At 37.2% G+C, this 25,241-nt stretch overlaps 1 protein-coding gene across 2 annotated transcripts in view; it reads right to left on the bottom strand.

Annotated features, from left to right (window-relative positions):
- Positions 1–24,814, bottom strand: part of LOC110062725 (oxysterol-binding protein-related protein 9-like) — a 28,862-nt gene extending 4,048 nt beyond the window's left edge. The window contains exons 1-17 of one of the 2 annotated variants that reach the window (XM_089286093.1): positions 24,575–24,814; positions 21,616–21,666; positions 16,725–16,803; positions 15,517–15,584; positions 14,071–14,178; positions 13,034–13,081; positions 12,654–12,683; positions 11,065–11,115; positions 10,186–10,667; positions 8,989–9,041; positions 7,374–7,415; positions 4,600–4,676; positions 4,238–4,323; positions 3,529–3,610; positions 2,965–3,057; positions 2,692–2,776; positions 2,429–2,539 (exon numbers count right to left, since the gene is read on the bottom strand). In XM_089286093.1, the coding sequence (XP_089142219.1) occupies positions 2,429–2,539; positions 2,692–2,776; positions 2,965–3,057; positions 3,529–3,610; positions 4,238–4,323; positions 4,600–4,676; positions 7,374–7,415; positions 8,989–9,041; positions 10,186–10,667; positions 11,065–11,115; positions 12,654–12,683; positions 13,034–13,081; positions 14,071–14,178; positions 15,517–15,584; positions 16,725–16,803; positions 21,616–21,666; positions 24,575–24,685 (1,657 nt within the window). In that variant the 5' untranslated portion in view covers positions 24,686–24,814. Of the gene's footprint in view, positions 1–2,428; positions 2,540–2,691; positions 2,777–2,964; positions 3,058–3,528; positions 3,611–4,237; positions 4,324–4,599; positions 4,677–7,373; positions 7,416–8,988; positions 9,042–10,185; positions 10,668–11,064; positions 11,116–12,653; positions 12,684–13,033; positions 13,082–14,070; positions 14,179–15,507; positions 15,585–16,724; positions 16,804–21,615; positions 21,667–24,574 lie in introns of both variants that reach the window. The other variant, XM_089286091.1, reaches the window with a different exon arrangement.
- Between the last annotated feature and the right edge of the window lie 427 nt (positions 24,815–25,241).

The following is a 25,241-nucleotide window of genomic DNA, read 5'->3' as shown; positions in this document are numbered from 1 at the left end:
AGTCCTGCATAAACTCGTACCTAGGCCTTTTCACGCTGTACAATTTTTTGTTATAACATAACTAAAGCAAAGCGCGCGCTCTGATTGGTTAATTTAGCGTCTACTACTTGCCCATGGGTGTACGCTGCTGACGTGTGTACTAATGCTTACAAAGCAAATCTTTTGACAGACATTGTTTCCAAAGTAATGGCCGACGTTCTTCTGCCAGAAATGCGAAACTGTCTTCACAGTTGTCTGAAGATGAAACTTTATCGAGTTACTGGTGTGCAGTCGGTTGTCATGAATGAATTTTCGCGCACTTGTTTTCTCTTGTCATGTAAGACTACACGAACATTTTTTTGCGATGTAGCCCAATAAAAGGACTTCTGTTGTTCCAATGTCTCAATGTTATGTTATAAAACAAATGGTAAACGCCATATCGTGCACTATTGAGTTATGGATGCACTTGGGAGGTTTGCTAAGCACTCAAGAAGCTAGAAGCTATAGCCTCGTGCGACTCTTACGCTTCTTTCGTGCTTAGCAACCTCCCGCGTGCGTCCATAACTCAATAGTACACGATATGGCGTTTACCATTTGTTTTATAACATAACATTGAGACATTGGAACAACAGAGGTCCTTTTATTGAACTACATCACAAAAAAATGTTCGTGTAGTCTTACATGACAAGAGAAAACAAGCGCGCGAAAATTCATTCATGACAACCGACTGCACACCAGTAACTCGATAAAGTGTCATCTTCAGACAACTGTGAAGACAGTTTCGCATGTCTGGCAGAAGAACGTCGGCCATTACTTTGGAAACAGTGTCTGTCAAAAGATTTGCTTTGTAAACATTAGCACACACGTCAGCAGCGTACACCCATGGGCAAATAGTAGACGCTGAATTAACCAATCAGAGCGCGCGCTTTGCTTTAGTTATGTTATAATTGTTAATTGGCTTACATATAACATTGACAAGGGAGACAACTCTTTGCCCAAAAATTTTGAACACGATCCGAATATTCGCTCGAATCTCTAAATTTCGTTGCTTCCACGAGCACAAAACGAAGTCGAAAGGTTTTTGTAAAACTTGGCCGAATTTGTTTTCAAATACTTTCATGACAGTCAGAGAATTTTAGCGTCTTTTGCAAAGTTTTTCCTCAAATCGCTTTTCGTAACATGATCGTACCGTTGAACCGGTACCAAACGCGTCATCCAGCGCGCGCTCGAGGTCTCCTCCATCTCCCACACATGTTTTTTGACAAGACAAATCTTAACAAAATCCTTCCTCAGCTCCCAGTTTTAAACGCGGAATCTCGCTAACACGCTTCAGGTATTAACTCGCGACATTTCATTTGCGTGCGGAGATCGGGCGACCCGGACGCGCAAAAAAAACTGCGAACCGGGGGAGGGGTTTGTAAAGATTTGTCGTGTCAAAAAAGCATGTGTGGGAGATGGAGGGGAGCTCAAGCGCGCGCTGGATGACGCGTTTGGTACCGACAAAGGTTAACTATTCATTCTCTTCATTCCTTTATTTACTCTCTTCTTACTCAGCAAGATTGTGTGCTCCCTGTGGTCACGGTACGAAAATATTGCTTTCACTTTAGTCGTGTGCTTGGTAGCGTAGTTGATTACATCAATGCCAACCTTAGCGCGCGCGTGGCGGTAAACCATGCCTTGCGTAATGCGCAGAACATGTGCGCACTAGCAAAAGTAGGCACCGTAAAGGTGACTCCCTGGGAAAAGAACCCGCCATAGATTTCCGATGAAACTTGGTATGCTGTTGTTACATGACAAGGAGATATCAAAAACGTAGTAAAAAGAGGGGGTCACCGTGCTTGTTTTCACGCCACAATGCTGACAAATACGGTTATTTAGGCGACTTTTGGTAATTTCCGTGCGCAACAAATAAGCTCGATTATTTTTCAATGCAGCTTGTTATATCACACAGAGTTTGACTTTCTTTGATTGTTCATTCATCTACGTCCCAGAAAAAAATGTCTTCAAATACCCTGCATTTTTTTTATCCTTTAAAGGAAACATAATTTGGACATGCGCTGTTGGGCCCGTTGTGTCTCCCTCTGTAGTATTTATTTCATTTGCCAAAAAAGAAGCCATAGATTTCTGCTAATTTTTTTCTCAATTATTGAGGATATCGTTCTCATTGAAATTATGAAATAAAAGTGGGGGTCACCGTTCTCGTTTAAGAGAAAAGGAGCATTTATTTCGCTATCAAGTTTAGTTTGAGGGAAGTCTCTTACGTTTTGTACGTGCACGCGCTCATGTGCGCGCGCTAATGACGCGAAAATCGTGCGCAGTAGGGATGCGCAATGCAACTTAAGGAATCACCTTAACTGAAACACGTGGAGTAAGCGAACAGACTGTTCATAAATCAAGTGCCTAAAAAAATCGGAAAAGAGTTCAACTGTGTATGAAGAACATTTGTTACCTTGTCCAATGTTTTCTACTCCAACTGACAATCCCAAGAACTTTGACTTGGTCCAAATATGCGCGTTGAAAGAAATCTGTTTACTAAAGTTCTCTGCATAGAAGGCAGAAACTAGCAAGAAAGATAAAGAGAGAGTTATTGAAACTCAAATAAAATTGCATGCGTTGGAGGATAGGTGAAAAGTTTTGAATTTTTTTTCTACAAAATAGCTTTATGTCACTTGATATTAACGTGACATTTGATGTTGCACGATTAGCACTCACTTGGAGGATGATGGGATACTTGCTCAGCAAGAAAAGTGACGTCATCTTCAGAAGCCCAAGGCACTGGACCGTCGATTTGACATTTCTACAAAATAACGGAAAACGTAATTAGCAACCCATGTTCCTTTATTATCGCAATCTTCTGCTACTTTAGTTAACTATTTTTATTTACATTTTCTTCCATTTGAAGATATCACAAAAAGCATGTTGTAAACTAAGCGTTAAGCCTTTTTCTACCCGCTCCCTGAGAACGATAATGCTGTGTTAATTCACCTCTGTTCTTGACGTCTCACATTCAGGCAGCACCCAGAAACAACGGAACGTCTCTCCCAATATAGGATTGTACGGCTTCTTTGCTACAGAACCCTGTAAAATAAAATAGCAACATCTACTTAAGATCATTACAACATCAAAACTGAGGCAACTACAAATTAGTCAATGAAGAACAATGTGGTGTCAAGCGTTCTACAAAGCACGTTTTGTTCCGCTCAGAATCGTTACTGAGACAATTATTTGCAACTAGTGTTGGTCACGCTGTTTACCAACATGACATATTAGGCTGATTTAGCAACAGGACGGGAACGTCAGATGACGACTGCAGGGTGCGCGGAATAACCTGGATTCTGGTCTAATTCGACCATATTTGGGTATTTGTACTGCGCGCGCCGTCGTCAAGTGACGTTCCCGTTCTCTTGTTAAATCAACCTATTCTGATGGCGACAACCTCCTGTGAAAAAATTCGCAAAGTGCTCGGGCTTTTCTCTGATTGGGTAATAAGAATTGGGAAATGTTCGGGTCCCCGAACGAATGAATTAACAAGAAGAACAAGCAACATACCTTACGACCAGCATGGAATGCAGACAGATACCATCTGACGACTGCTACCATACGATCTTTAGGATCCGAATAGTTCACAATACTGCAAACACACAATCAGCAACGAGAACACATTGAAAATAATAAAAAAAGTACATGGTTCATAGAGACTGAATAGCATTTTTTCAAAGACAATTCAGCAACATTCAAGGACTCGTTGTCCTTAGAACTATCATGGGAAGGGGACAGGTGGGAACACAAACGTACACAATACTCAGGGCTCCACTGAAAGAAGGGTGATTACCTTTGCTGTTAGGTACTGGATATTACTTAATTTCTATATCAACGAAATCAACTTTATCTGACTTCAAATGTTTGTCTCCAGTTGCAGGTTGTATATCCAAGTCGATATTACTTTTCATGTTACAGTCTCAAGTTTTCAAGGCCTTTTCAAGGAGACAACCTAGCGTTTCTAACTTCCAGGACTTTTTCAGGCCTGTGCGAACCATGAAAAAGACACGCTTGTGAGACTTGCACGGCAGTTGAACAATTACTGAATGGATGCAGAGACACAAAAACACTGAAGAGGCTATTACTGACACAATGAAAACATAAGACACAGCTATCTTAAAAAATTAACAGAACTAAAATATAAAAATGCAAAAATTAACATTGGATTTAATAATAAAAATGGCGGAAAGTAACTACAGCAAATAATTCTTTAACTTACTCAACAAACAGGTCAGGATGTGCAAAGAAATCTGCGTACATTTCCAACAAAGATCGTCTCTCAAGAATAAACGTTGGTAAAACAACCTACAGAGAACATCCGACAGCATGGCGTCAGTCAAACTGTAGTAATAATGGTATGGAAAAATACCATACGTCAGCTCATTCGTTCACTCATTCACTCATGAAGTCTTTTTTCTCTCCTTCATTATGTCATTCACTCATTATTTGTTAATTCACTTATTCTTTTTATGTGTTTATTGATTGATTGATTGATTGATTGATTTTCTTATCTATCTGTTTCATGTAAAATGGACATCCGACAAAGTGATGTTATTGCCACTGATACTGAATTCACGTTACCTTTGTCAAGTCCATTCCAAGACGCACTTGAGATAACAAATGTGTAATAACACTACTGTGTTTGTCAATTGCATCAACTACAAAAAATAACAACATGGTTCAATGTTAGGATTTCATCATTGCGATATGAATCAAAATCCCTTGAATTGCTGTTCAAAGTTCGCTTCTTCCAGCAGAGACAACAGAAGGTTGGAAAAGTAAAGTTTTCACAAAAACTAACTATGGAAAAACCTTCGTCCAATCGCACCCCTAAATTTGTTTTAGTATGTACGTCTTAGCATTATTACAGTCAACGTTACCTTGATTCGTTTTCGCCATTTCTACTGCAAATTCGTGATGAAATGTTTTTGAAATGGTCGTATTTGAGCCAAACAAAATGCGTCACATTTGCCGCCGTGGCGTGGCTTATGACGTCAAGAGTTATGAAGATCACATTAACCAAACGTGTCTACTGACACCAGCACCAGTGACAATTTCAAATAATAAGCTTGTTCAAAGAGAACAATAAAAAAAAATAGATTCAATTTTACAATCTCATTACCTTTGTTTATGATTGTCGGTTTTCGAGACTAAATAAACTACCGGTATGTGAGGCAGTCCAGTTATTTGCGCGTCACATTTAGCGTGCCGTGGATTTATAGACGATCGTACACATTTGATCGCAAATATTCGACATATGAATATGTAAAAATAAACTCTGATTCTTCGAAAAAGAAATGAAATCTGCAAGCGCGATACTTGGAAGATAATGATCACTGCAATGGATTCTTCAGACTCTCTTATGTTACGTGAAGTACTCCGACCGGCTTTTGAGTTCTTTAGAGTAATTTCTCTTGTAAGAGCACTGAAAGGAAAGAAAAGAAGGCGTCCTTGACATGTTGACATTAAGGATTGTTCCGGCAAAAGCTTGAATTCGAGATTCAATATCTGACCAACCACCCATGTTGTATTTATTTATGGAGGCCTCTCGATCCCTACCCGTGTGAGTTAATAGCAGTTTTCTGTCCACTTTAGCAAACGTTTATGACGTTTACTGTCACGTCTCGAACGTAAATTGGTAACGTATTCCATAAGCATCCCAAACTCATCTCCTTGAATCGTATTCGGCGCAGAGAATTCATAAAGTATGCTATTGACATTTTCCTCTAAAACATGGAACAGAAAGGTGCAAAAACGGCTAGCTGACCCCGGATATCGCCAACTTCCCAGTCATCGTGAATAAAGAAAATGGGAGACCGCCAAAGTTGCGAAATGTCAAAGGGTTAGGATTAGGTTTGAATCTTCGCAGTTTCATACATGCGCACGTGACAACAAGAACTGTTTGAAAATGGCAGATCGCCATTGTTATAACTTTGCTTGGATTTAACGATCTTGGACTTTCGGTGACCCAAACTTTTCTTTCCAGAAACAGATTTTATTTACAATTATCTCCACATTGTCCAAAAATGAACAAAAGATCAATGTGGGAATTTAAAAAAATTTCAAGATTTCTGTCCACGGGACATCGAATCCTGTCATCTCGCGGCTGCAAGGCGCGTGAAACTATGGTCGCTATACACAAACTTGTTCTTTAAGGAACCTCACCGGTTGATTAAATTCACTTAATAGGTCCACTTAAACAATATTTGGCAGAGAACATTTCACTTAAAGATCTAATTGCAATATTTTGGGGCTTACAGACTATGTGGCCTTATTCGCAAACAACTGAAGCCCGATTTTTGCAGATTTAGGGTGTTCTTCCGGGCATGTTCGAAAAACGAAGTCGGTGACCCCCCATATTTCACATTTCTGACATAACTAACTCATCATCTTACAGTGGTAGAAGTCTCAGAAAAAAATCAATGTTGGAAAATTTTCGCGCGAACGTCCTTAAACCACAGTCGAGCTCACAGACACAAATCTACTGAAACTAGAGGTTAACTCCGGCAATAAACCTGATTCGTCACTAATGCAATGATGTGTGTTGATGAGTGAACACCGATACAGACAATGTTTTAGTGGACACAGTCTCTAGAGAGTGGAACGCTGAAGCACTGATTAAGCCGAAAAAAAAAACCGATAAACGCTGAAAACTCAGGGAGGAATATGGTACTGACGGGGCGTAAGCCGCAGTAACTACAGTTTTTGTCATGGGAATGTTTAGGACTCGTCTCTTGGCCAGCCAGTCCATTCCAGTCTCACGCATCACTCATATGTGAGTTTCCCTCCGAAGTCAAACGCTCTTCTAATTCCTTTCCAAGTTACCCAAAATTAAAAAGGTTGCACAGGCAACAGGACATGAAATATTAAAAACACATTGGTAGCTCTTAAAGCGTGTATTTCAATGTTCCCAGAAGAAGTACTGGTCCTCTCTGTAAACTTCGGTATTATGCAGGTCTAGATTTTCTTTCAAGCTTATATTATGCTCTTATATATCCATTTTTGACCTGTGTCTTGTTTAAGTCTCTCGACATTATAAGTTTTTTGACCTAGTAACTCTATAGCAATCTTTGTGTTTTGTTACTTTCTTCACTAAAATAACACACATCCATAACTATAACACAAGGCTTCCTGCAAAACAGTCTTATTATCTTCCAAAAGCAAGAACAAATTACAGAATATTGAATATAAGATTTCAAGGCCCATTAGTATGGAATTCGATCGTCGAAGATGTAAAAACTCATCGTCATTTTCTTTGTTTAAAAAGAAAATGAAACACCACTTTATTAAAGTTTTGTTGTTGTTGTTGTCACCACAACCTAAGTTATCAAAGGCAACTGATATATTAGACTTACGATCTCCTCCTGTTGTGTCCCCGTCCTCTATTTCATACTCATCTAAATCATATCAAGAGAAGATTTTCATCAAAATAATCTCCTGGAACATAGCCAGGAGACACTAATCCCTTGTAGGGTCCCCAAGTATTTTCCAGAGCAGCTTAACGATGCTCTCGTAACCTATTTTCACGTGGCTATAAGATGAATTAACATAATTAAATTACGAACGTTTTAGTGAAATTGACGATCGGTCCTTTGAGTAACAAGAGCCCAGGAGGAAAGTAAGATATTTTGTCCAAGAATATCACGTGAACACTTCAGCCGGACTAAACCACTGGCCCCTTAATCCGTAGCATAAGGTCTACATTGCATATACTGGTAGATCAACAAAGCAGTCAAATAATGAGCACTTAATGACTGGCCCCAAGGGAAACAGTGAGTTTTGTTTCCCCGACACCCTCAATGTTCCCCGTGGCGAATCCGAGGGGAACATTGAGGTCGAGGGGAAACGAAACTCGCTGTTTCCCGCGGGGCCAGTCATTAAGTGTTTTGTTATACTTCCTAACTCGAAAATAGGAAAAAAACTGAGAAGAAATCGTTTGCTTGACGCCGGCTGACTCGAAAAATTTGCCGCGGTTTCAATGAGCCTGATCACCTGCGAGTCGAAAGTTCAAGTTGTTGTTTCCCTAGGGAGTTAGTGAGTTTTGACCCACGACACCTGACACGTTCTCCTCCAATCGGAAAACGTATTTGAGGTGGGAAGTATAACAAATAGATACATTTACGTTACCATCTAAAAGACTAAAGTAAGTAAGTATACTAAGTAAGTAAGTAAAATGTTATAAGGTAAACAAAAAGAAAGTTGAATGTTCTTGATAGAACACATATTACAACTGGACCCAGTTAATGCGTCCTCGTTTATTTTGAACTTCCCATTACTTCAAACTCAAAGCCTGAGATTTGCCTTTGTTTTTTTCAGTCATTTACTATCAACTATATTGAGCTCATTTGTTTCTAACTTGCTGTCATTCACATGGTATTAGTTTCTTTTTGACTAAAAATCAACTCTGTTTATTTCGAACTTTATTGGTACATATCAGGCCAGAAAACAGCTGTAACACTAAAACTTGGCTTTACTGTAACTAACTTCGTCCTGGGCATCCTCTTACATTCCATCGTATTGATTATGTACTAATTTTCATTCATGGTAATATTATTGTTAATGTTGACCCAGGTATTTCGAACCCTTGCTATTTCGAACTATTTTTCTTTTCTGCCGGGCTTAGCTGCAAAGATAAGCTGCCACATTTCAACACATGTATGTTATTTACATGTCAAATTAAGAAAAAAAAAATGAAAAAATTACGTATGTGCAACAGAAAGAAAATCAACTTAAATATTTCTTTAATGGTATGGTACAACGACGTAATCATCTACAGCTGAGTGCCAGCGTGCCACTAGATCTGGGTTATTCGACAGTTGACATGTTTGAACAATTTATCAAGGGGCTGCACCATGGATGGGTCATCGTAAAAGTTAAAACACTCTCGGGCTAAGAGCATCTTAAAACACAAGATTTTGACTTCCAAAATTGCATTCTTTGACAGCTGTAACCAAACAAAATGCTACTCACCACGATCCATCCATTTCTTGGATGCAGAGAATGGGTTACTCTGGGGAGGCGAGCTACAAGAAATAATAACTCTGTTTAGCACTACTGTGGAGGCTTGGGAAAATGGTGAAAATGAAGGCTTTATTTAAATGTATATGTAGTGAATGTTAATCAGTCAGATGAAGTGCAGATTTGCAACCTTTGGTGTTTTCTGATTATTTTCTGATTTCCTGATAATTTTACCCACCATATTTCCTGAAATAAGCAAGAAGAAAACAGTGCTTTCATTCAAGGCTGTACCCCATAACATATGGTCATGTGGGCCTTTGGTGCTATGGGTGAACTTGCCTCTTGTTAATCCATAATTCACCCACAAAGCAACAGTTTTTGGGTATAAAAATAACGAAAACAGGTGACTCAAAAGTAACTGAAAGCCCTGCAGGTAGTTCATATATTTTGTGAGGTTTAACTTAGCACGTCTCTCACATTTTCATTTTTTCATTTTATTTATTTATTCCATTCTAAAATTACAAAGACAAATATAAAGTAAACAAGTAAGAGGAGAAATGGAAAAGGGCAAAAATATAGCAAGCTAATTAGATGCCCCTGTTTAATTGATAATAATGATTAGGGTAAAAAAGTTAACTTAACATAGGAGAGGAAGAGGTATGAATTAATTAATACTGAGCAAAATAATACTGGAAGAGTGCTTTTTAAAAACGTTTTCTAGTCGCTAAGTTACGTATAGATAAAGGAAGGTCATTCCAATAGTAACATCCAATAACAGTGGGGCAAAATTTCCTTATATTTATTCTGGAGAAACCGGGATTTAAGTGTTGTAGAGATGCACTTCGAGTAGTGTAGTTATGTTGCTCAGATACCAGAGATAAAGTAACACAAACAAAGGTTTCGTCACTAATCCTAGCAGAAGGCACAACATATGTCACACAAATGACCCAGCACAACATACGTCCCCGGGACATAAATCCCCCTGGCTCGACTTTAAGCGCATATCTTTTCCTTAAATCATTGTAAGTTTTTGTAATTTTCTATGCAAATGTGTATCAAGTGTCTAGAGTAAATAAAGTATTGTTGTTACTGTATTTCATTACTCAGTCAGAGCATTTGTTTGGTGTGTGGAAGATCATGGGTTCAACTCATCCTAGACTCCTTGACAACTGAATATAGTTCCTTACTAATAAAAGGTTTCAAACTAACCTTGATGGAGCTGATTCTAAATCATGATACTCATCTGCATCGAAGAATTCCACGTCATCTTCATCTTCACTACTTGAGTATGACGTGAATGGCACCACATGTCCATCTCGGGTGGGTGACACAGAGTAACCAACTTGTGGAAGTAGATTAGGCATTTCTAACGGCAGGTGAGAGGGAACATTTCTTACAGCTGTTGAGAGTTCATGGTTGGATTTTGACGTTGCTTTAGAAGGTTGTAGGTCATATCCTTCATCACTGGAAACTGAGGATGTTTTGTCCCTAACATTGAGTGAGGAATCACTCTTACTGGGCTTCAAAGTTCTTTTTTCTACTGTGGATTCTGTGTCTTGCTGGTCTTTGTTATCGGCTGTACTGCTGTCAAGGGAAAGGTTTGACATCTTGGCAGAATAATGATCATTGACTACAGGCATCATTGGCTCATCACAAGTTAAAGAACTCTCAGCTGATTTTTCACATTCTTCCTGGAATATAGATTCCATTAAAGATATTATGGTACATTTGACTTGCATATTAATTATTACCAGCATAATGTGTTCAAAGATACAGATTGATGACAGTTATTAGCATGTCTTAGATCAACTGCCCACGCTTGACAAAGAACACTTCTCAAATAAATACCTGTCAAAACCACAATATTTGAATTAAAACCCCACTCATTCCCAATAAAAAGGCAGCCAAAAACAACTTAGGAAGTCACAATAGGTTGCATTGCTCTAGCCTTTTTTAAAAAAATAAATAATTTATTGTATAAAATTGAAACTTGCTTGATCATTAGCCATGATAAAAAAAAAAAAAAGAAAACTGTCTTACACAAAGAGTACTCAGTAGTGGTTATAATGATACTGTAATGGCGGTTACCTTCAATGTATACATGTGCTTCAAACAACAATTCATTGATTCCAGCATTTTCTGTGAAATAAAGAAAATTTTGGTAACCATACTGCACTTATCAAAAAAAAGAAAAAACAGAAAATGTCATTTGAAAATGAAATGACTTGATTAATTTAAGGATATGAAGTAGATGTTGCTGATTGTATCTCAGTAATGATTTTGATCAAAGCATGATTAAACCAAGACTGCTATCAAAATGAATGAAAACAAATTTGTACCAATTACTGTTTTTTCATTGCAAAGTAGCAGGCCATCATTCAAAGAAAATTAATGATGAATAAATTATTATAACATAGTGCACACACTGGTAATACCTAATTGATATTGAGCCATCATGCTAAATCTCTCTATATACGCATAAAATAACATAAATAACACGATGTGTGTAACTTCATTAATTTTTAAAAGCAAAGTTTCCATTGAGTTAAACTGCAAGTTCCTTTTGCTAAAGTTTCAGCATTCTGAACAATCCAAACCGTACTTTGCACTTTGACCTTTGCCAAGCTAAGATATTTACTAAAACTTGAGTATTTTGACGTTGTTTGCCTACATTTGCATTAATTCAAATAAGCAAATTCTTAATTGACAATTTTAGAAACCAAATGAAGCGTTCTCACTCAACTGTCACTGAACTGATTGTGGCACGTTTTTAACCAGCGAATAGGATCCTTTGTTTTCCTTATCCATTCATTATTTATTGTGCTTCTCTTGTGTTATCCAAACTTCCCACGTGTATCCATAACTCGATATATACACACTAAGCATGAACCATTTCTTTAATAGATAATGCATAGTTCTATATCCTATCTCATTTTCTCTCTAGAGCTGTCCACCTCATATCAAGATGACCAACAATAAGACTATAAAAAAGGAAATACTGGGAATTGAATATATTTAAGAGCCAAATTTTGTAACTGTTATCCTAAAACAAGAGCTAGGAAATGAAAGTAAATAAAAAGGTAACTAGCTAAAAAGGCTGACAGTGCACACCATCAATAACTAGGGTGATGCAGTAACTTTGTCTAAACTTGTGCAAATTTGAGGTAATTCTGCCATCAGAAACTAAATGCAACTGATGAATATTTCACATGATTCACGTAATGATATCTTCTTACAAAGCAACCCACACTTAATTCCCATGATGCTGGCTGTTCAAATATTACCTTGAATAGGTTATCATATTGATAATGTTATCTTCCTCTCATAACAAATAGATAAGCAGTGCAAAATAAGGGTATGCACCTCATTTCTGCAGCTTATAGCACATAATGCATTGAAACAAATGCACTAAAACATTTTGAACAACAATTTACAGACCCTAAAATAAATGCATTGTGTTAACAGGTACCTGTTCAGAAAAGTATCACATTTCATGAATAAATAATTTGACTTGGGAATGACAACATAATTCCACAGTAGGTTTGCAGTAATAAAGTTTCTATAAACTGTAAATCGTCAGAAAAAAAGTCCTCAAAAAGAAACAAGTAACACTGGTACAACTTAAGAGCTCTCTATAAAGCAAAGTTATATAATTGTGCACACAAGGTTAAACTTACAGTGGATGATTCCTTGAGAATGGCATATCTCTACAATAATAAACAAAAAGAAATGCAGCAATGATGCTTTGCTGTTTTAAATTTTGCAACTATATCAGTGAAGTGAAATAAACTAACTCATTTTTGGCCATTTAAAACACTACACCACCACAAAATTATGTTCAACTATTTTACCTACCCAACTAAGCAAATAGTCATAAGTCTCTATACTAAAATGTATGAGAATGGTCACTCGGGTGACAGAAATATGTCCATTGTACATATTACAACTAGAGTTCAAATTATGTGGGCTAAGAGAAAACTTTACGTTCCTGAGCTTTCAGTCAGGGCAAACAAAAGTGTCTGTAATAAAGTGTCTACAGAGTGGAGTCATAGTGTACCTGTGAATCGTGAGCTCCTGTGTCAGCACTCATGTGAGTGTTTAGAGCCTAAAAGGAATAATTAATTAATAATTATCTCTCTGAGTATTAAGTACAGTGATTAGATAGAAGAACAAATAATCAGCATGGGTTAGTGTAACCATTGTCCAGTGAACTGAGGATAATCTTCCACTGGCTGAGTGAAACAAAATAGTTCAGAAATGTTTTTCACACGAGTCACTGGTGATAAAACTGATGCAGTTCAAAAATTGGGTACTTTGTTCTTGTTTCTGCCTGCCATGGACTGACATTCTCACCAATCCATCCTAAAAATTTCAGCTCTGATCCTTTATCAGGAGTTGTATTTCTAGTGGTGCTGAGTACTTTGCATTTTTGGTTTCTGTCCCGTATAGGGTTTCTTTTTTATAAAGTATTTTTTGTTAGTTGTCAACATTATTGTGAGAATGAATGACAGTCAGGCTTGCTGCATGCGCAGTCACCTTGAATGGCTTCTATGTGTTAGAAAGTTAACATGAATACTGCTTTAGCATGCATCATCAAGTTATGATGCACAAGCAATGTTTGAAGAGGACAAAAGAAAAGTAAGAGCTGATCAAAGTACAACTGATAGCAAATCTAGCTGTTTGAGTGCTCTCCAGACTTGCCAAGTGCATCATGGCTCAATGATGCACACACTTTTACTCTCCTCATGAATTTAAGAAAACTAATACGATAGTATACTGATCCGCTGGTAGCATTTAGCTAATCTAGGCATATCAGATGAACAGCTGCTATAAGTATTGGAAAGAATCAATTGTTTTAGAACATTACCAACAAATGGTGAAGTAATGCTAACTTTGCTCACACCATATTAGTACACATAACTGAATTACGATGCACACATATGAATACTGGGTGTGATTGGGCAGTTTTGCTAACTCCACATTTAAACTTGTTTCCTTTTATACAAATCTGGTTACTCGTAGCAATCTAAAGATAAAAGTATTGACCTTTGTGAGCTCAACATGAGTCAATTTTTAATCCTGGATAAGAAATACCTTGATTTGCTGTTCAAGAATCTTCTGATACGCTTCAGCTTCTGCTAAGCGTTGCTCTAAATTTTCTTGAGAGGGATCAAATAGGGTCTGAAAACCAGCCATTGTTCTCTAAATTAAGAAGAAAATAATATCATATCCAAGGAGTTCTGTGATTGTCCTAGCTACAAGCCAAGGTTGATCTTTCAGAAATAATCTTGCTCTAAAGCTTGATATAGTTAATGTGTGGTTCCAGAAAATATCCATACCCACCCAACGGAAGGTTAACAGAAACTCCTAAGGGGAGGGGGGTTACAAAAGCCCAATTTTTTAAAGGAAAGTGAGACATTAAAATGGAATTTCCGGAAGGGTGGGGGGGTTCAAGCTAAAAAACCTTCCGCAGGAGGGGTATCCATGGATATTTTCTGGAACAACACAATTGCTTCTAACTGCATAGGATCCATGTTGTAAAGATTAAAATTAAGGGAGAAGGTAATTTCCAACTTTTGTCAAAGTACACCGCAATGATCACATAGACTGTAGTTTCACCTTGACTGGCTTCTTAGCAACAGAGATTACCATTATAGCAACAAGTGGTATTCTTTGGCTTTTATAAAAGGCTGAAGTTTTCAAAATCTGGTCTGAAACTTAATATTCATGTTTCTATATTTCAAAGGGCAGAGGTTTGACTACCTGTTTACCAAATTTAAAAAACAAATCTTCAAGAGAATTTCTAAGTAAAAGAAGGACTTGATCTACATGTAGGTCGACCTGACCCTTATTGACAGTTATGTTTTGTCTTTGATATCTGTTTGCTCATTCTCGCAAAGTGCGCATTATATGTTAGTTTTTACTTGGCTCATTGTGATCTCCAAATTTTCCTGATGTTAGAGTTGCATTTAGTTTTCTGGGAATTCTGTATTTAGACCCTTTATCAAAAGGGTTTCCTTAAACAGATAGTCACACAGGGTAGAATTCCATTCCAGGAGCATTTACGTGGCTCTGTCACAAAGCCAACTTTAAGCTTAAATCTGTTTTTGGTTGCTTTATTTCATGGATTGAAATAATACTGATACCATAGGAATCAAAAACCAGTCAGCATGCATCAGTTCCGGGGGACCCATCCTACAGTTATTGTACTTAATTGCTTCCTCAATCCCAGCAAGTAGCATGACATGATGTTATGCTATTAGTTTCATTATGAATGTAATGGACCAATATCACACCTTGCCAATTTTATAATTCAAATATAAAATAGACCACACCACATTAATTACTGTGCTAAATCTACCATAAAAATTGTTCCTGCTAAGAAACAAGTAAAACTATGGTTGTATGTGATCATTATGGTGTAGTTTGACAAGAATTGAAGGCTTCCAACCAAATTTTTATCATCAAAACCTACACTAGCTAAAGTAGAAAAACTACTTGGAGCCTACTGAAATGTTACTCATTAAAAACCTTTCTTGCTTGAGAATGTCTTTTGATTGTGTCTTCTAAGGCCCTTATCCAGCGTTCTCTCTCCTCTGAATCACGAGCTGAAAACAAAGAATAATTATCGTCGAAAATGGAACTCGCTTTCATACTACAATCGTTAAGAATAAATTCAGAAACCCTCAAAAAATATTTGGCAAAAATTAATGAGTTAGTTATTATAATATTTTTTACTAAATGAAGACAGGAAAGTCACAACTATTCAGACCATTATTGGGTCCAGTCAATTGGTGTAAAATTCCCTCTAGCTTCAAAGTGCAGTTCCAGAAAAGATTCCATACCTCCAACATGGAAGGGAGTTTTTCTAAGACCCCAACCACCCCTCTGGAAATACCAATTAAGCTTCATACATTTTTTTTTACAGTTTTTGGTCTTTGTCCACATTCACCCTTGTCACACGGCGGCCATATTGGATATGATGCATGTACTTTAGGCATGAAATCGAGGCGATGCATGTTTAATCTGTGAGTTTGCAGCTAATCATGCCAAATAAAGATCTTTGTAGTTTGCCCTTGTGCTCAAATAACAGATCAAAAGGTCAGTTAGGAATTACCTCTCATCGCTTTCCAGGCAACAAATATACGAAGAAAAGCTGGATTGTAAGAATTTGTTGAGATGTTGGCAAAAACTTCCAGGTTAGTGATTGTGTTTTATGACATTGAGATAAGCAAGCTTTATCTGTAATCAATTTGTTCAGGTTTGCAAAGTAATTAATTACATTTAATTTGATGGACTAGAATTACGTGTTGAGCCGCTATTTTACTATGTTCCTTATGTACTCTTTATTGCCTGTAATAATAAAACATTACAATTGCCCTTTAGATTTTGAGAAGCACAAAGGTTTGCTCGGAACATTTTAAATGATCAGGTTTTCGAACGACCTTCTCTGGGAAACGGGTATTGAGGAAAGGTGCAGTTCCATCTGTATTTCGCTGGACAGTACGTTCTCCAAAAAAAAAGAAAAGCAAGAATCCATTTTAACCTTTCCTCAATACATGTTTCCCAGAGAAGGTCGTTCGAAAGTCTGATGGTTTAAAATGTTCCGAGTAAACCTTTGTGCTCCTCGAAATCTAAAGGACAATTGTAACGTGTTATTATTAAGCATAAGCAACGTAGTAAAATAGCAGCTTGGCTCTAACACCTTACTTTAAAAGAAAGACGGTTAACTTTATGCCCTCAGATACCTTGAAAGTGAAATGTCTTTTGATCACAATTAATGGTAAACGTGCTGTCATCGTCATCATCAATTCCAATGTTTGCCCCCTTAAAATAAAAGTATTCATTCATGTTAGCACAACATTTATTAATGTCTCTTATAGTTTAAACTTCTGTTAAGAGACCTTTTAATATTTTTTTTAGTAACTAGCTTAGAGTTTCTGAATGTTTTCATCTAAAATAAGACCTATACTCTATATTAACTCTCTTTTCTATTTCAGCCTCTAGTCTTGTTTTTATTAAAATAACAAACGGGGATGTCTCAGAAACCCTTAATCAAGCTAAACAGTACGACCTATCATTGACTTGAACCTAATTGATCAATTATGTTAAACATCAGAATGACTGTAACTCATCATTTGAATCAACATCAGGTCAGAGTCAGGAAGCATGAGAAGCTCAGTCACCCAACCTGACATTTGGATCAACTATGTGTATAAACCTACAGTCAAGCTTAAAGTGCTTAGAAACCCCTAATTTTTTTGCAGAATTTAATCTTTTTATAATTCTGAGCAAAATGGCGCAAAAATGTTTGTCTTTGGTCAGATCCGGAATTTTTTATGAATTTTCAAAGTCAGGTTTTTTCTGCCCATCACCAGGGAAAAGGGAGACTGGGACTAGTGACGTGATTCCTGGACATTAGCATCAGGACAATCAACAAAGGAGACGTGTAGTTATCTTTGTGTGCCAGTGAAAACCATTTTTATTCGGCTGACACATGTTATTAGCGTACATGTTGATCACGAAATGGCTTCAAACGACTTCAGTCTGTCCTCCAGTTCCGATTTTAAAGTCTCAGAAATGGAAGATTACAAGTTGGAAGTTGAAGGTTCACCAAACTCGAGCTCTATGGCCAGCAATGAGGAAGGCACGCAAGAGACATATGCCAACAATCTGCTAGCGGACGAGGAATGGCTAGAGTTTAGATTTAACAAAATCGACCCACTTCATCCTTCACTTATACCAGCCCGTTTTATGAAGCTCAATTAGGCGTAGGAATTTTCATAGAGCTCTATGACTCTACGGTAGTATTTTGAATGTTTAAGTTCCGTTTCTCTCAGATATGCGTACACCGTAGAGATGTACTGGCGTATAGTTATTGTAGCAAATATTATATCGCTTGGGGAATGTTGAGTGTTATTACAGATTGCAGTGTTTTAATAATGGTTTTCAATTTACAATTCTGTATTGAGTTTACTCTGACTACGCTCTATGCTATATGCTCTTCCATCTCCAGTCAACGTGCTATGTCTTAAAGCTCTTACACTCCATGTTCCACCATCTACACTCTACACTCTACGTATTTCCGAGTTTATCAGTTCAAGAATTTTTGACTACTCTCTACACTAGCTTAGAGGCTTAAAAAACCAGTAGAGTGATAAAATATATTGGGTTGAGAGTGTAAGTTTCTTGATCATCTGTGATGCTGTAGTTTTTGTAATTGTAATTTATTGGCTTTCTTTATTATCTCATATATATTAAAGTGTTATTAAAGTATCATTACGGTTTTCAGTATTTTAATAATCTTTTTAATGTACAATTCTGTATTGAGTTTACCCTCTACGCTCTATGCTCTACGCTATATGTCTAACATTTACATTCTACTCTCTATGTTCTACCAGCTACTCTCTTCAATCTGTGCTCTATAATCTACCATCTAACCTCTAAGCCCATCTACACTCTACGTTCCACCAGCAACTTACTCTCTTCAATCTACACTCTGCGCTCTACCATCTACCATCTACACTCTAAGCCCATCTAAGCTCTACTCTCTACATTCTACCACCTTCTCTCTTTGATCTTACCATCTACCATCTACTCTCTAAGCCCATCTACGCTCTACTCTCTACATTCTACCAGCTTCTCTCTTCAATCTATGCTCTACGCTCTACGATCTACCCTATAAGCCCATCTGCTTGGAAGGTTATTGGAATTTTTTTTATTGCGTGTTGTTATATTTTGGGGGCCATACGATTAGCGCTAATGGTATGGCCCCCCAAAAATATACTATAATTTACATAGATGTGCTAAAGTAGTAGTAGAATTATAACTGACAATACAGTCTAAGTCTAAGTCCAACTTGATGTTAGTGGTTCTGAGTTAAACCATTTATTCAAACTTGAAACGAACAGCAATCTCTACCATGAGTTACGACCCTAAAAACTAGTAAACAACATCTCTACACAGTCGCAAAACTTTCACTAAGCGTTCAAAGTCATGTGACCTAAGTATTCGTCCTTCACATCAGTTAGCACAACTACAGTTAAATGTAGATTTAAAGACTACCATTCTACCGTTGTGCGATTTATGTTTTAGCGAAAGCCATTTAGTACTGTTACTGTATTTAACCTCCCTGAATAAAGGAAGTAAAAACCCAACTGGGTAACCACAAAGCCAGAGGCACTTCCAGAATTTCTCGCATTTCACTAAAGGCTTTAAACATGGAGCTATTTCTAGCATAGCACATAAGCTCACCACTAATAAAGGCCCTCTTGTTGTTCGCAGGATGAAACGACTCAAAGGGAATGTCCAGGTACTCATTTAGTGGGTTTTGATGGGTGGAAAACCGCAGAGTGCTAAAATTAGCATCTTTGTAAAGAAATAAATCACGAAACGATATACTACTTTCATCAATAACATAGTACGTAGGTTTGATACGATCATTCTTGCTATAGAGACAACTATGAAACTCTAATAGGATTTCTTTGGGACCCTTCCAAACAAAAAAATATATCTTTTTTTTAGTGTTTTAATTATTTAAACTTTTTTTTCAATTTTTTTATATTTTAGGGGTCATACAGTTAGCACTAATCGTATGGCCTCCAAAATGTAACAACATGCGATAACATGTGCATTAAGGCGTTTCTTGTTACGTCCATTTACAGCTGTTTCAACAGTTATTCACTTCCATGGGAAGTTAAACTTAGGCACGTTTAAATCATTCCCTGAAGAAGTCTTAGATAGAGACGAAGCACGCTGGAAATAAACGAAAAAGCTTACAACTACAAGAAGTCTTCCTTTGTGCTCTTCACTAGTCTTTGTTAAAAAATTAAAAAAAAAAAAATTAAAAAATTCCAATAACCTTCCAAGCAGATGGGCTTAGAGGGTAGATCGTAGAGCATAGAGTGTAGATCGAAGAGAGCAGCTGGTAGAACGTAGAGAGTAGAGTGTAGATGGGCTTAGAGGGTAGATGGTAGAGCGTAGAGCAAGTAGCTGGTAGAATGTGGAGAGTAGAGCATAGATGGGCTTAGAGTGTAGATGGTAGATCATAGAGAGCGTAGAGTGTAGAGTGTAAATTGAAGAGAGTAGCTGGTGGAACGTAGAGCATAGATGGACTTAGAGGATAGCTGGTAGATCGGAGATTGTAGAGTGTAGAGCATAGATTGAAGAGAGTAGCTGGTAGAACGTAGAGAGTAGAGTGTAGATGGTAGAACATATAGCGCAGAGTGTAGAGTGTAGAGGGCAAACTCAATACAGAATTGTACATTAAAAAGATTATTAAAATACTGTAAACCGTAGTAACACTAAACATTCTCCATGCACTTTAATATTGGCTACAATAACTGTAAGCCTCTACACCTGTACATAGAACCATAGAGCGTAGGGCATAGATGGATGAGGGTAAACTCAATACAGAATTTTAAATTGAAAAGGATTGAAACACTGTGAACCACAATAACACTTTAATAACACTTTAATATAATTATCTGAGATATATGTAAGGAATATGCTACAAATTGAAATCAAATGTTACGAAATAGGCTGGTAGCCTCAGTAACAATACAAAACTACAGTAGAAGCCATGAAGTAGGAGGTAATGTATCTTTCCAACATGTAGGAGGAGACTGGTGACGAAAGCGTAGAGTCGTAGAGCTCTACAAAAATTTCTACACCAAATCGAGCTTCATAAAATGGGCGCCAGTTGCCTTCGCTTTTGCTTTTCACACTCACTTTTACCGTAAAACAGTATGGGATGAAGGAGTATCCCTTTCTCTTTGCTTTGAACATTGCTACAGCCAAAAACAACACATCTCTCAGGCATTGTTTCAGCTCTGATCGAAGTCACAACACGCGAAACTCACAGTCCGGGTTTTACGTCACAAATTACACTCAACCAATTCCCTTTCAGCAAGTTCTGTGGCTCGGTAATGGGTTTTCAAATCTCGATTTTCCGTCACTTTGAAAATCCATAGAAAATTCTGGTTTTAACCAAAAACAAAAATTTTTGTGCCATTTTGCTCAGAATTATACAAAGATTTGTCTAAGTAAAAATATTTTGGGGGGTTTATAGGCACTTCAAGTAAAACTTAATACAATTAAACACCAAAATAATAGTTGCACTTTAGCCAAACTTGATACAATTGAACTTGAATAGTTGAAAGATCATAAAATTATTTGAACTGTGGGGAAAGGTATGAGGACATGAATAATTATCGCAGTTATATACATAACTTAAGAAGCTGTGAAATTAAAGCCTGATAAAAATTTAATTGCTGATTTGATTTCGCAGCTGCTTAAGTTGTGTATATAACTTCAATGATCATTCGTGTCTTGATACAATTGAGTTCAACTCAACAAGGGCATGATGTCTGAACCAGACCTGTGAAAATGATGTAGCCTCAATACAACTTAGGAGGCAACTGTCAGAGGATTTGTGAAAGGGTGTCAATGTGATTTCATATAAACATATTGAGTGTTCATTTAGTTTGTGTAGGAAAGATAGGAAATCTACAAATTATGAGCAGAGACTCCATCTTGTTTGACTCACCAAGCAGAAAGAAAGGAGAATATCTGTCTCAAAAGGTATGTAGACCATGAAAAAATGTGGTCTATTTGATAATTGTACAAGATATAGTTTACCTTGAGTCGTAAACACCCTCTTCTTGTTCCCCTCATCATTTTGTCCTTGGACTGTCAACAATAACAATAACTTTAAGTTTAACTTCATTACAGCAATGATATCAATACTTTGTACTATTAAGGCAGGACCTAAACCTGAAATTTAGTATTCACCATAGTCACATGATTTCATTCTCATTTCGTTTGTGCTCGAGTGACTTTAGTTAGTGATGTATCCAATTGAAGGGGTGCACAGAAAAAGACCTTAAGTGACATCTGATAGACTGCAAGTTTCTCCTAGCAAATTGATTCTTGCTTCCTTCAATGAAAAAAGGAGAATTTGACATGAGATCAAGAGTCACTTTGGGCTTTTTTTCATGCACCCCTTCAACTGCTACTGGTTAAAGGCCAGAGCAAGACATTTCAATATTCTATGCATGTAAAAAATTCAGTACGAATCTTTGTTGTTATTTTTATATTTAAGAAACAAGATCACTTCATTCTTTGCCTGTCATTCCCACTCCAGTCCTCTCTTACATAAATTTTTGTACTTAAGATATGTGATTTAATATATTTGGATAGTGCTTTATTAATGTAGGACTATTATTCTAATAGACTCCTAATTACTTTTAGCAACTTCTTCAAAAGCACTGACAAGAGTTCATCAATATGAAACTAGACTGGCCTGTAGGAAATCATATTATTTACCCAACACCAGGACCAACTACGAGACATTTGATGTTCATTTTAACGGAACTAAACTCTGGATATTTGAAGAAAATCTCAAACCCAAGAGTTGTGCAGTGTAACCCCATTAACAGGATCATCAACAGGCCATGAAAATTTGGCCTTCTACACGGGGTGGCCGTATTACAGTGGAACCTTGATTTAATGAACCTCTATATAACAAAGTCCTCAGTATAACAAATGATATTCTTTGCCCCAGCATTAGCAAAATATATGGAAAAGAACCCCAATACAACACAACTCGTTATAGAAACATTTTGCCAGCTCCTTGGCTCTTCATTATACCGAAGTTCCATTGTTACACGGTAAGGGGTAGGGTCAAATATCATAACTGGTCTAAAATATGTGATGTCTTAACAGATACAGCCCTTTCCCATTTTTATTTCTCTTTTTGTTTTTGATTGTGTGTTTGTACAGTTGTTTAGGTGTATGTCATATTTCTTCCCTTTTTCACTCTTTTTCCCCAGCCATGGCCCAGCCACTTAGCAGCACTAGAATTTGCTATTTCTGAGTCAGAACTCGACACTAACTTTTCAACTTACCGGTACTAGCCTAGTGGTTAGTGACAACTTAGATGTTACTAGCCAGAAAAAAAATTTTACTAGCCAAGCGTTGATGTTGGCTAGGTCCAATAACAGTAGAATTACTAGCAAGACTTGAAAGCACAATGCAAGCAACTCTCTTTAATACATATTGTTGGTAATTACATTGTACTTAAACCAGTTCCAATAATAAAACAACAAGATATATTGTATTTATAAAACAATGTGAAAAATGAAAAGAGCGTATTAGCATTTTGGCAGTGGACGTTTTAGACTTACACCTTCTTCCCTTACACCTTCTTCCAGGTGGTTTCATTTCAGAACTCTTGTTTTTTGGCTTTTTCTATTTTACTGCTGGTAAGAAAACCCTCTTACATCCATTATGGAATTTTAAGAAAAACAAAACAATGCAATTTTGTATCTGAAACCTCTTGACCAGTTGACATATAGTCGGCACACCTTGTGCCACGCTTGACTGGTAATGTTAACACTAGGGCGAACCAATTTATCACCGAATTATGCCAGTTTTAATTTTGTTTAAATGCTTTGTGTTATCCTCACATCAAATATCTCAGGCCAACAGATCACAAAAAAAAATCCAGCGATTTTCCCGAAAAGACTTTCAGGACTCTGTTTCTCTTTGAGACTTCCTTGGAAAAATATCGAGATCCCAAGATGTCATTGTAAAAACTGTTGAGACTTTTTCAGTCTCTTCACAGACAGGAGCTGTAGAATTCAAACTGTTTTAAAAGCAGGGTTAGCAAAACGTGACTGCTACTAAATGTCGAACAAAATAAATCTTTCTCACGTAATTATTTCTGCAGTGGGAAGTTTTGTCAGTATGGACACAATAACAAATCACCTATGTGTTGTTATGCTAAATGAAAATTAATGTTTTCTCTTTACAGTTCCGCACAATTTTGCACATGACTTTATCAGGATGCTCATGTTTTGTGCACGGTGCTACTAATTTTGTAACAAAAAAAGAATATTGGTGTGTGCTTTCAGAAAATGTTGTTTTGTTTGTCAAATGTTTCTTTCAATATAATAACATGTTCAGTTTTAATACCCTTTCAAGTACCACACAGCCAAAATTAAACATGAAAGTCCATGATGAAATTCTGACCTTGTTTCCGAGTAAAGTGTTAGTGTTTGACTTCCTTGAGGAAGACAGAAACTAGTTCAGCCAATTTCATTTTGTTTACTGGCCAAAGTGGCTTGTGGAAGTCAAAAACGTACTAGCCAAAACTAACTTTCTACTATTCTGTGGCTAGTTGGCTACCGTTAGTGTCGAGCCTGTCAGTGGCTGTGCTCTCTCTATCTGAAAATATTAGAGCTGAAATTACTTTATTGACTCATTTTTTTCTTCTTTTATTTGTAAATCTAATAGAGCTTAAATAAAGATTGTTGTTGTTGTTGTTGTTATCGTTATATTTAAGAATCTGGGTAACAGCAACTGTAGCAATGTAGATAAGCTTGCAGTATAGCGAATAACTTCTGTCTTCTCTTTATACTTAGTTGCAAGCAAACATTTATCTTAATACCTCTCGAAAAATATATTCCATACATGTGAGCTTATAAATCCTACATTCGAGCTTGAGTTGAAAATTCTGTCGTTCTTTACATTACCTACACGAATCATATTTGCACTGTGTTACAAAGGAACTTAAATGCGTAAAAGCTGTACTCACCGTATAGTAGGACAAAAGCCCTGTATTGTCGTCTAAAACAAACCACCGATACTGCCATCCTTTTACTACATTCGTCCATTTAGAAAGAGGTCCTTCCATTTCTACCGCCATCTTGAAACGTACTAGGACCAATTCCTTCCTCCGAGCGCTCCCACCACTGCCATCCTCACCAATGTGGCCTGGGTCCGATTTCGACCCAGTGTCATTACAAATGACTTAGACAAGTAAATATTCGGATATTTTTTGGGATATTTATAGGTCTCCGAGCTGGTAAGAAGAAAATATATTTAGAAAACTTAGGGATATGTAAACAATACCCTCCTCCATTTGAGGCGAAAAGATGCTCAGATATTTGTCCGCGAACAGAGAGGCCCCATTAGGCAGGGGGTGACGGAGTGTCCCGCATCCCATTAAATTTGGCCTAAATCAGGAGCCATAATCGGGGACGGAGACCGTAAGTCTTGGGATCCGCGCGCACCTATGATATGGGACAATTTTTCTATTTTTAGAACAAATTGCGCCATCCTGACGTCATATATCCGCGCGGATCCACGCACATGTCGGGGATTCTCACGTGGATGTTCTTGTCTAATATAAGCCTTATCACTTTAGGTCCGTAAATGGTTCAGCTTCCGAAGGTTAACTATTTTGTACAAACAAACATTTT

This window comes from Orbicella faveolata, unplaced genomic scaffold, assembly GCF_042242905.1.
Source record: "Orbicella faveolata isolate gen_17 unplaced genomic scaffold, um_ofav_v1 contig_14, whole genome shotgun sequence".
Classification (NCBI taxonomy): Eukaryota; Metazoa; Cnidaria; class Anthozoa; order Scleractinia; family Merulinidae; genus Orbicella; species Orbicella faveolata.
The sequence above is the reverse complement of the archived record's forward strand: the minus strand, read 5'-3'. Positions and strand labels throughout refer to the sequence as shown.